The 12,514-nt window shown below is 52.9% G+C and overlaps 1 protein-coding gene across 1 annotated transcript in view; it reads right to left on the reverse strand.

The window, feature by feature from the left end:
* Positions 2,468 to 12,514, reverse strand: part of GALNT2 (polypeptide N-acetylgalactosaminyltransferase 2) — a 182,113-nt gene continuing 172,066 nt past the window's right edge. Inside the window, exons 15-16 of the mRNA XM_018042312.1 lie at positions 9,154 to 9,273; positions 2,468 to 4,961 (exon numbers count right to left, since the gene is read on the reverse strand). Of these exons, the coding sequence (XP_017897801.1) occupies positions 4,806 to 4,961; positions 9,154 to 9,273 (276 nt within the window). The 3' untranslated portion in view covers positions 2,468 to 4,805. The remainder of the gene's footprint in view (positions 4,962 to 9,153; positions 9,274 to 12,514) is intronic.

The following is a 12,514-nucleotide window of genomic DNA, read 5'->3' on the forward strand; positions in this document are numbered from 1 at the left end:
CCCGGGGCTCCTTGCCCTCCTGCTGGATCAGAAAGAGGACCGTCTCAATGTGGGTAAACTGGGCAAGAGGCTTGTCCCACTTGGCCCTCAGAATCAAGGCTGGGGCCAAGATCAGGGTCAAGGTTGCTGGGGGTCCTGCGGGGCTCTGCTTCCTGCTGCCCCACCTCCAACTGTCCTACAGTGAGAAGACATGGCTGCTGAGGCACAGAGCTGGTCCCAGAGCACAGCTGTGGGTCACAGGTGGCATCTACTCTGAGATGCTTAGCATTTAGGAGGCCCAGGGACTTCGATGGGAAAAAAATGACGGCTATACTTACTCCTAACTGAATGAAGCCAATTAACTGGGCACCTCGTCACACATACACACACAAATCATGTATCTTCACGTCATATTAATTGTAGATTTTTCACACTACTGTTTATGCTCATCACTACTTTGAATTTACAGCAATTATCAGACATGAGGGTGTACTATTTAACACATTAAGAAACACGTACTATAAAAATATTTTGATAATCACCTTAGTATCATTAGTTGTCTTGGTGATCTCAAGGTATGAGTCTCACTCACTTGAAAACAAAGGGGCCCCACATTGCCAGCAGACACCGGAGGACCAGGGTGAAGCCTCCTCTCATGAAGGATGCAGGAACCTGTGACCATGTGGCCACCCTGCCCATCCAGCTGCTTCCAGAATTCTTTTAGGAGTGACAAGTGTGGTGGGCACAGTGCTTGCCTGAGCAACTGCCCCTCCCTGTCCTGGCCAGCAGATGCGCCCAGGAGTGAGGATGGTGGTGCTGGGAGGTGACCGCTGCCCATGGCCCAGGCACCTGAGCACCCAGTTCTGGGCAACGGGGCCTGAGAGGTCTGTGCAGGGAGTGGGGCGGTCACTGGGAAACGTGTGTCTGCCCTAGGAGGAGGAGGAAAGAAGGAGAAAGATGCACGGGGGCAGCAGGAAACTCTTCCTTTTCACTGTCTTTCTGCATCTAGGTGGGAGCAGGCAGGGGTTGGTCAGGCAGAAACCAGTTTGTTCACAATGAAGTCAAGTCCCAGGATCAAGTTGGAACTCTGTCACCCTGGGCCTTCCTGTTTTACGAGATAATAAATGTTTCTTAATTTATATTGCATTTAGTTGGAATTTCTGACATTCTTAATGGAAGGTGCTTCAGTAGAGAATTCTGTACAATTCAAGAGCACCGTGGACAGTTAATTTCTGGAAGTTCTTCAGCAACCCTGCACCACTTTGAGTCCCCATGTCTTGGCCCCCGATGGAGGACCCTACCCCTAACCACCCCAAAGATTCTCTTCATTACCTTCAGGAGGCCAGGGCCGCCTAAGACTGAATCTATTTCCCTAACTGTTGTCTGTGGTCCAAAATCAGACTGCCCTGGATGTAACCTGGGGCGGGGACCAGTGATGGTCTTTTCCGCAGCCTCCGCCCAGCATCCAGGCTGGGCCCACAGGCGCTCAGGCAGGAGCTGCTGGGCAAATATTTCTGACTGCTTCTTTGGGACCCCACAGATGCAATGACATTTGTAAATAGGATGTTTATCATATCCAGGTACACATAATACATAAATCAAATACATATATATTGTATCATCAGTAAGTTGCTCAGGAATATATAAGAACATCTATGAAGAGAATTTTCTTCTTTTAGGAGAGTCCATGGACAGAAGAGGGCATGTGAACATTTTATTTTTCTGGCTGAACGTTTTTCAGAATGTGAAATACATTACAGAATCTAATTGCTGAGTTGGCGTAAGTATTTTACTCTGTTTTTGCAAATCTGATCCTCCCTGCTCCAGCCCGTGGCTCATACAGCTCCCCTCTCCGCAGAAACGGCCTCCACCACTGACCAGACCTACCCAATCTGGTCTCTAAATACCCTACCTGGAGCCTGCTGGACACCCTGCTTTCTCTTTTTCTGGCTTTTGTTCAAAGGCTGAGGATGAGGGGGAAGAACTCATCCAGCCTGGGATGGAAGTGGAGAGCCCAGATAACTGGTGAATAGTATAGGGATTTAAAATACTCTTAAAGCTGTGATGACAGCAGCCCCTTACCATTCCCCTGCCTCATGTAGAGGGCAGGCGCTGGGTCTCAGTGCCTGAGGCTGACCGGTGAGTACTTAGTGGTATGACCTTGAGCAGATTAGCCTGTGACCTTGAGCAGGCTAACAGCTTCAAGAATCAGCTTCCCAAACCAACTGTAAAATGCAGCCCATAATGCTCTCCCCCCAGGTGACTGAAGAGACAATGAGGACGTATTGAAGCGCTCCACATGGGGCCGGGCACACAAATGGTACTGGCTATTATTACAAATAAGAGTAAATGCCAAAAGGTGCGGCAGTAAAAGGCGAGCGCATTGTAAGAGTGTGATAAGAGTGGTGACTGAGCAGCCCCCACCCCCCAAGGCAGACCATAGTCACAGTCCCCAAACATCAGTCACATCCATCCGATAGAGACCACGTATCTATAAAGTATCTTCTCTTTATTTAAGTTAAACAATTTTCAAGGATGGTTTCCATCTATAAAATGGACAAAGTACAAGCTCTGTACAGCAGTTCTGTTTAAAAATCAACTGGAAAAAAAATTACCAAACTATATTTTGAATCTGCAAAACATACTCACAGATACCATCATTTTAGCTTTTATGAAGACATAACAAAGACCAGCACAGAGAAGACAACTAATTTTGCCACGCTTTGCTCAAAGGGCTCCTAGGAAAGAAAGTTGACTTGTAAAAACAGGAGTGGGAGGGTGGGGCAGTCCCAATGACTGAAGAGCAATGCAGCCACAGTAAGTCCCCTTGGCACACTGTGTCATGTAAACATAGCTCACCTTAGAGAGCCCTCCCAGCCCACCTCTGCTCGCAACGCCCACACCATCCAGGCTACCACCCCCACCAGCTCAGGGATGGGCAGTTGCCCCCCAGGGCCCAGGGGGACCCATCTTGATGTTACCAAGGTTGGTAAGACTTCTGGGTGGGGTGGAGGTGCGTGGGCGAAAGATTTGTCAAGAATCTGATGACAGTTTGCTTCACTTGAAAGCCAAATTTAATTTCCACCCATGGGATTTTTTTTTCCTAACAGTAGTAGTAGCCTGACCAGGGATCCCAAGGGCTGGATGACTGCTTCCTGGCCCACCTGCATTCAGCAGCCTTGTACAGGTATCCAGGACTCATCCCAAGAGCTTACTGGTGGTCAAGATCAGCCTCTGAAGATAGAGGTGTGCAGAGTTAATCCAACCAGGGCCTCCCTGTCTGCTGAAAATACACCTGGTTGGTTGGCAGAGGGCAAAAACGCACAGGACAAAGTCACCCAGCCAGGCCTCCAGGCCTGAGCACACTGTCATGAAGCAAAGCCACGTGGGGCTTTTGCAGTGGAGGAAGCAAGACCAGCATCCCCTTTCCTAGAAGAAACAGGCAGGGAAGAGCTGCACTTGGCAGACTGTCTACCTGGCAGAACCCTTTGGGGCCACTTCCCTGTGACCACCCAGGCCCTCCAGAGGGGCCAGGACATGTGCCCATGTGACTCCTCACCAGGTCTGGCACCTGAAGCGTTGGGCCAGGGGGCGCAGGAAGACAGGAGGGCAGTAATCCTGGGAGTGACTGGGGCACCCTCCTGTGGGCGCTGCAGCTGGGCCACCACTGCATGTGAGCCCCTCAGAGGCCAGGAGGGCTCTGCGGGCCAGGCCAGGGGTCAGGGAGGTGCTCAGGCCTCTTCCTGCTTGACTTTCAGTTTACAACTGGCTCGTGTTTTATGCTGACACAAGCCTCCTTCCTAAGCCACAAAGCTCCTGTTCGTACCCTGAATCCTCAGTGTCAGCGAGCAGGTGTTCACTTCCCCTAATTCTTGACCCAAAGCCCCTGAGGCAGGCGGGACAGGGCCCAGCTCGCCCGGGCCCTCACACGGCGCCCCATGCTGCCTGTGACAGCTTCCAACCATCACTGGGAGCTGGGAGATTGTTTTTTACTCAACTTTATCCTTAGAAAACAGAAATTTAATTTACACAGACCCAAAGCAATATCTGTCAAAACAAGTAACCCATCCAGGGTTTACAGACACCAAGGGCACAAAAAGTGGATTTCAACACACAGCGTGACTCCCAGCTGAAGCCAAACCGAGATGCTGGGGTCGGGGCCTCCGAGCAGCGCTAGCCTCCGCGGGGGTGGAGGGGGGCACCGCGCAGCGGGCACAGTGGCACCACCTCACCTCTAAGGCTCCGGGGGCTATGGAAGCCCCCTCCTCCCGCCGGCCCCTCCTCCTCACGGCTATGATGAGCTTTGTGGAGAAATTACAAGATGAGGATGACTTACGGAAACCACAGGAACTGACCGTACATTCTCTCCTCATCTATATCTGGGTTTAGTGTCCCACCGTAGAAAAGTTCATATCCAAAGAGAGCAGGTACACCACATGGAAGGGGTCTGCGCTGGTAAGACAGTTGGGAGGCAGGCCCGGGGAAACACCGTGGCCGCGACCGGGGTGGACCCCGCACAGGTGTCTGGATCTGGGTGGAGGCTGGAGAGGGGCCCTCCCTGCGCGCAGGGCGCCCCTTCTCTCCCGGTCCACCCTCCGGGGCGCGGTGCTCCGCAGGGGCGCTGGGCGGCCGGGGCGCAGGGCGAGGAGGGCGCGGCAGCTCCATCTCCTCGCGGCTCTGGTGCCGCCCGCACTGCGCTGAGGTCTCCCGACCTGCAGACCATGATGGAATACTGAGGTATATAGTTTCTCGGAAAGTTTAAGAAACAGACTTGATGACGTGCTCGTCGCTGGGTGGCCAGGCGCGGGCAGACGTGGGAGGCTCCACTACGGCTGCAGGTTGAGCGAGAACTTCCACTGCTGCGACAGCGCCGGGCCGCACACCTCCACGCTCAGGCCGCCCGTCTTGGCTGCGCGGCTGTCCAGGCACAGGTTGCTGCCCACATGCCGCAGCTTAGAATTGCCCTCGATCTGCTCCCATTTCTGCAAAAGACAGGAGGACACCTTACAACAAGGGTGCCGACAGGGGAGGACGCAGGGGGTCTGCTCTCCGGGTCTGCTGGCCCCGCTCAAGACAAGGTCCCTGACTACAAGGGACGGGCGGGTACAGCAGCCCTGGGACAGAACAGATGTCTCTGAGGGCCAAGAAGAGACCAGCGCGCTCTACTGGGTTTGCAGCTCAACCTCTTCTCTGGAGACCACTTTCCTGCCCCATCCTTCCCCCTCTTCTGGCATCTCCTCATCCAAACCCTGGGCTCAGGTCCTTGTTCCTCCTCAGTCTTAACAAGGACCTGACACACAGGAGGATTTCCGGGAGGGACTTTGTGCTCATTCACAAGAAGGGCCTCATCTGAGGGTATTTCCCCTGAGGAAGGAGCCACAGGAACCCGGCTGACTCCAGGAGGGCCCAGGCTGCCCCGGCTGTTGAAGGCAGCTCTGCCCAGCCCGGCGTCAGTCACCTCCGAGGGCCCACTTACACTCAGGGCCTTGTGCTGTACCAGAGGGATGGGGAGCGGCCAAATGAGAGGGAAGTGGATGCCGGTATGGACGGAACGCTGTGCTGGGGAGCCCACTTCTCCACCATCTGTGTTCTCACCCTTTCCACCTTGGTGGGCGTGAGAAGCCCATCTCAGCCACCCTGAGTCCCCAGGTACGGCCTGCCAAGCTCCACATGTGCTGTCCAGGGTGTAGCACCACACTCCTGTGTGTACACACCTGTGCCCCACTGAACCCAGACCAGCCCACCAGGTAAACCAGAAAACAAGCCCACAGCCCAGCTGCGGGAAACCTGAGGGCCTCTCACCCTGTTGTTCATCCCTATGTAAAAATCTCTAATGTTTGTTCTTAAAAAAAGTAACATGCTTTTTTCTTTCAAAAGCTCTCCCTTCATTAATGCAGGCTGTGATTCTAATTAATTCTCTACACTGTGTGCACTGAGGCTCCTTTCTGTCGGTAGTTTTGCAGATCCTTTGGACACCATGGAATTCAATTTTCTTCCTCCTGCTTTCCTTTCTCCTTTGACTCTGCAAATGCAGTCATAACACAAATACACAGATGTGCCTGGAAGCCAAATGTTTCAACTGGCAAGACAGTGCAGCTTCGAAACAGAACTCTCTGAGGAGCCTCCTCTCAAAGGGCAAGTGACTAAGGTGGGAAAGAGGCAAAGCGCGGTGGGGAGGAGCTCTCCACTGGGACTGGCTACACAGGGCCCTGCACGGATACGCCGGTGGGGACCTGGGAAGCCTCTTGATCCAGCCTGCTGGCTGGGAGCTTTGCCAACAGTGAGATGCATCACAATCTCCCATCGCCTCCCCCTTCACTCCTCTCCCCTTCGCTGTCACTCCTCCTGCTCTTTTCCTGCTGTCACGTGAAATGTGTCTGTACTGCCAACATCCGTGTGTCACTCTGAGTGGCCAGGACCCGTGTGACAAAGAATGTGGGATGGATGGACCGTGACTGTTCTCTCAGTGAGCTCTGCCTGTGTCTCAGCGTCAGCCAGATGGAGGGCTTAAAAAATGCTGAAACCCCAGCTCCATCAGCAGAAGGTGGCCTCAAGCCCTGGACCCAGAGGGCTGTGGTGGGGCAGGCAGACTTCTCAAATGCTGAGGGTCCACTGAAGGGCCACACCTTCTCTAACAGGTAAGCTCTCACTGTAGGAGACTCCTCCAGAGATGGAGCATCTGTATGTCTGTAACCAAGGCTTGGAGTTCAGATAAGGTCATCACGTTATCCCTCCTCTATGCACAGACGCCCCTGCCCTGACACCCAGGCAGCACACCTGGTCTGACTCATGTTTTCCAATGTCGACTGGTAGGTCCCAGGAGGTCGGGGCAGGAACAGGGACTCCTTTGTTTAACAGTCCCTCCTTCTCACTTGGGTGCCACAGACATCAAAACAGATAGGCATTTAAGGACCAGATGGGGTTTGGCAGAGCAGGGCAGGGGGCACCCAGAACCAGGTGGGGGACAAAGGAGAGACTTTGCAAGTGTTTCCGGACACCTGGGATCCAAGCAAGGGGCCTGGTCTGGGCTGCGCTGTCCCGGGCACCCTTCTATAAGTGAGTGGTGGGTAGGAAATGCGTGTGGGGTCCTGGCTCCAGCAGGCCCCAGGCCTCAGTTTCCCTAGACCTGCCTGTCTTGTGAGGAGGGACAGAAGAGAGTAAGCCCAGGTGCCCGGGGAAAGTCATTTAGGGGCTGCACTAGCCACTTCCCCTGGGCTCAAAAAAGGCTTTGCCCCCAAGGCAGCACCAGGGCACAGATCAGAAAACACCAGCTAAAAAACGTAAATGTGCATTCTGAACGGTTTGAAAAAGATAACTTGAGTGTGTGTGTGTAACATATCTACTTGCACCTTAATCATTTACAATTTATAAACTTAAAAGGAAAAATATTTAATGAATAAACAAAAACGTGGAATTTCTCTTCAAAATGTCCCGTGGTGGGGGCCTTCCCTGGTGGTCCCGTGGTTAGGACTCTGTGCTTCCGCGGCAGGGGGGCACAAGTCCATCCCTGGTCGGGAACTAAGATCCCGCATGCAGCCCAGCCAGTGCACCCCACCAGCAATGAGGCCGGCTGAACCAGTGGAAGTTCAGCTTTGCTTTAAAAATGAGTTTATGACTTTACTCATGAGTAGTTAATGAAATACTGACCCACAAACCAGCCTAGAAAAGACAGCCAAAAAAAAAAGAAGAAAAGACACAAGGTTCATGATAATGTCTCCAAAGGAGGTGTGTGTGTGTTTAAATTCAATTTTTATTCCAAAGACTGTAATAGGTAGAAAGAAAATAGCCAAAACTAGAAACAACTGCCTTAACTGGAAATTAGAAGTAGTTGATTTGCAGGTGAGCAAACAGTAGTGATAGTCTTGGCACTCTGATAACAGCTATAACCAAGAAGGCATAAAAATAACCAATGTCCTGATACATAATATGGATGCGCAGCACATACAGTAAATGACAAGAAAGGAAGAAAGAAAGGAAAAGGAAAGGGAAAAAAAAATCCACAAAACCCCCAAACTCAGAAATTAACAGTAATTTAAGAACATACCATAGTGAAGACTTTTGGTAGCAAAATTTTCGCAATTCTTAAAATAGGAGTCTTCAAAAGTACTTAAGTTCAAAAGCTAAAAAAACTGAAGACAGAACAGTTATACTGGCTTAGAAGAGCTGCCACCTGTCACGAGGATGATAGTCAGCCCTAGTTCCAAACACAATGATAACTGGTGCAGCCAAAAACACAATGTCCAGGGATGTGGGGAGGATATAAGCCACATTAGGCCTCTGGCTTCAGAAATAAAGGGCTCTTCATAGATACTGTTTTATAAAATGCAGGTCAGGTCTTTCCTTTCAGGGTTGGGGTTCATCAGCAAGGAAGTGAAACACCTCCTCTGAGCTGACGTTATCATGAACTCCACTATCTTTTCTAGGCTGGTTCGTAGGTCACTGTCTCACTAACTTCTCATGAGTAAAGTCACGAACTCTCATCTTTAAAGCAAAACTGAACTCCATTGGTTCGGCCAGCCTGGTTCCTGGCGGGCTGCCCTGGGCTACTCGGGTGCTGCAGAGAAGCCAGCGCCCGGGACTCTGCCAGGTCACTCCCGGCTCTGGGGCCAGGGGTCCGTGCCTCCAGGCAGGGTTGGCGGCAGGGAGCTGCAATCCACGCACCCCAGCCACCAGCAGCCCATGCGTCAGGCGCTCCCAGGCACCGCCAGGCACAGTCTTCCCCGGCGCAAGAGGCCTGTCTCAGGGAGGGCCCAGCCTGGCTCATCTGGCCCCCAGGGGGAGCGGGAACCACCTCTGGTGCTGGCACTCCCACCCCAGTGCCCAGCCCTCGTTGACCTGCACAGGAGCTGAACACGTAGCTGCAAAGCACAGCCCTGCCTCTGCAGCCTATTAAAGGGGAGGCTCAACATAAAGAGATGAATCCAGAGGTGACAGGATAAATACCTAGGATGGTGAACTCTGGCAGAAGTTTGGACTGGCCTGTGTGGCACCCATCCCGTGCTCCTCACAGTGACCCCAGTGCAGGATTTGCTGGGTGTTCACAGCTTGTCAGGGGCTCCACGTGGGGACACAAGACGGCACAAGTCACAGGTGCCCCCGTGAACGCCCAGCCCCTGGGACCCCAGCCCTGGGGCAGCGGGGAGCTGGCTCGGGCTCGGCCCTACTGGCGCCTACCTGCCTGCTGTCGTTCTCACGGCAGCCCTGCAGCTTTATGAGGGAGCCAGGCGCCCGGTCCACCACGGTCAGGCACAGGTCCATGTGCTTCACCGACTTTTCCTTGGTAAGGGCCCATTCCTGCAACACAAACCCGAGGTCAGGGCTCGGCTCACGGGGCTGCGGGGTGAGGATGCAGCGAGGAAGGGCCCAAGAAGGGAGGCATGCAGGGAACAGGCTTCAGGAGCCCCAGCTAGCTCAGGGCCAGCAAGGGACTTTGTGCCCAAGAGCAAGTCTCCAGCAGGAGTGTCAGGAGCTTCACCTCTGAGCACGAGGCCAACGCCAGTAAGTACTTCAGCCCAAACACAGGCAAGTGCTCCACACTCCATCTTCCATCATTAACTGTGAGCTGTGAACACTGCAGCCCCAGCTTGTCACCCACGGGTGGCCAGTTAGGGCCAACGTGTCCTTGGAATGAGTCTGGCCTGACACAGGTACAGTTTGGAAATAGCATTTATGACTGTGGCTGTCCTGTGTGAAATTATAAACCAAACACAGCACATTTAGCCTCACTACCAACCACTAAGCCAGGCTACTGATGCGTGTGAAGCCCTGTGAGCTCCCTACGAATGGATCCAGGTCTTTGCCCTCACATGGCACAGCCAGCCCTGGGTGCCCAGAATGTGCCTGGCACTGTTCTAAGCCCTTTATACAGTAGTCCCATGAGAGGCTATTATTAACTCCATTTTACAGATGAGAAAACTGAGCCAGAAAGTGCTGAAATAACTTGCCTATGATCTTAAAGAACAGACATACATGTGAGCACACGCACACGCACACACACACACCCCTTAAAAGCTGAGAGCAGAACCCTTTATTCCGAACACTAAACAAGAGCATGAGAAAGGGGAGGAGGCTGAGAAGGGGACGCGATGGGTGAGTATGACCAGGCAGGAGAGGAGGTAGGAAGTCTACTCTGGGCAGGGCCACAGTGGAGGCAGGAGGACACGGCTTCTGACCTTCACTCTAGGACTTGATGCTTGCAAAAGGATAAAACCCACATGAGGCCCCAGGACCTGGAGCCTCTTCTAAGTCAGAATCCCTCAGGAGGTGCCCTCTCTGCTTCTTCTGTACCCCAAGGAAAGCTGCTATAGGTCAGTCTGTCTATTTATCTGTCTACTCATCCACCCAGTGACTGTCCACTGAGTGCCCACACATTTAAAGGCATTCTCTGAGGTCTGGACCCATGGCAGGGAACACACAGGCCAGGTCTTGCTCCCCAGAGGTTCTGTCCCTTGTGGGGAGAGTACGTATCACCCTAGTGCTTGTGTTGTGTAACATGAGGCACAATTAAGCATTGTGCAGAGATTGTTTTCCTGTTCTCTGCTCTCAGGGGACAGAGCTAAGGGAAGGATGTAGAATCTTTTAAAGAAGCCTCATTGCTCCTCACCTAAATCACCTTGGAGCAGATGGTCTGTTATCAGGACAGTGTTAACATCTGGGGGCCACACATGCACCCCCAACCCACTCAGCAGTGAGATATGAGTCCAGCTCAGGGGGTGGCTGTGGGGCAGAGGCTTGGGCCACATCCAGGAAAGGGAGGGAGAGCTCCTGGGCCATGGGGGGGCTTATTTGTCCCGACAGGGGTTCAGACTAGGCAGCTCCCTCGAATCCCTCAGCTTCAACTTTCTCACCTTCTGATTAGTGTTTCTCAAAGCGAACTCCAGTAGGAATTCTATGAAAAGTTGCTTCCAGGTCAAGTAAATTTGGGAAAACACTGAATTTGGACCATTTGTCACTGTTGCAAGTTTACCAGTAGCCTATGAGAGGCTCTGAAAAGTCCTAGAGGAGGAGAACCTGCGTGGCCTGTCTTCCATGGAAGCCCAGAGCCCCGTGCCCACCCGTCCCCGGGGCTCTTGGTTCTGAGTATGCAGCGCGTTCTCAGAAGGGCCACGTGCTGGGCCGTGAGGGTGGTTCCAGTCTTCCAGGAGGCTGTCCTTCCCAGGGACGGGGGGAGTAGGGGGCCTCAAAGCAGCACCCAGTGCCACGGAGGTGCCAGGAGGGGGCAGAGCCTGCACCTTCCGTTCCTCTAGGTGTCCTTGTACAACAGGAGCTCGGCCTCTCCGTTTAGTAAGAGGAGTGATGGGGCAGCCCTCTGTATGGGGAGGGGTTTTCAACTGTTCCTGGAAGCTGCTGGGGGCTTTGCTGATCTCCACGGAAAGCTCACATCTGAATGTTTCTACAATCTTCCTGCCACCGTATACTTCATTATTTTAAAACAGACTTTACACTGAATCCCAGAAAAACTAATTCAGCTACGCAAGCAGCAGAGATTGCTGCCATTTCCTTTTTCTGTTGCATGTTAGTGATCTAAATTTGCAAATAAAGTTCATGAATATTTAAGAAGTACTTTTTCAAGCTGCCACTCTTAAATTTTCCCATTTCCTGTGTGTCTGCTGAGGCCCAGTCAGAAACCAGATGACACATCTTACCCTCTCAGAGCCGCGTCCAGTTTTCCATAAGGACGTGCTATTTAGTTCGCGCGTGGCTACGTGAGTTGCAGTGAAATACAGTGAGAACTTCACACCGTTAGCCTCACCAGTTTCCAGTGCTGGGCATCCACATGTGGCCAGTGGCTGCTGTGCTGAGTGGTGCAGATCTAGAACCTTCTCTTCAGCACACAGAGGACTACAGGGTGCTCTGATCTGGAAAGGGGCTCACTGCGTCCAGGTTGGTCCACGGAGGACGGTGCTCCCTGACTGGGGGTGGAAGTGTTGTACCGCCTTGCTGTTACCTGCCCCTTTGCATCCTTCCTGCTGGGAAACCCTCCCTGCCCAGCACTCACGGAGGGTCACCCAGCCTGGAGGGCTTCCAAACACCCTGATGCTCTAATTCCAGATTCCTGAAATCAGGCTTTCTGTGCGTGGGACCCGGGATCCATGCTTCCCCAAAGTTTCTGGGCTCTTCTGCTGAGAGCCAGGGAGGTAGCCCGCCTTGGGATATGAGCTGGAGCCGGCTGGGGGCTGTTTGCTCCCCACGTCCTGCCTGTCACACGTCTGGACAACCACAGAGACGACACCACCCGGAGAAGACAGGAGGCCAGGCACCAGAGGCTGCCATCTGTCTAGACATTTCCCAAGAGGATGGAGCCCAGCCAACTTCACACAAAGGCAGGCACCCTCTTTTGAAAATAGTTCCATTTAAAGAAGACTGGGATACACTGAGCTCAAGTGACTTTTTTTTCCAATGGCAGGCCCCGTAAGAGTAGATGGCAGCACCCAGCACTGCCCAGCCATTTTTTGTGTCCAAAGCCCTCATTCTACCACATGCCTGCTATCAACTCACAGGAAAACCACTTTCCAGAACACTGTCCTCTGGGAGA

The sequence above is a fragment of the Capra hircus genome, chromosome 28 (assembly GCF_001704415.2).
Source record: "Capra hircus breed San Clemente chromosome 28, ASM170441v1, whole genome shotgun sequence".
In the NCBI taxonomy this organism is placed as follows: domain Eukaryota; kingdom Metazoa; phylum Chordata; class Mammalia; order Artiodactyla; family Bovidae; genus Capra; species Capra hircus.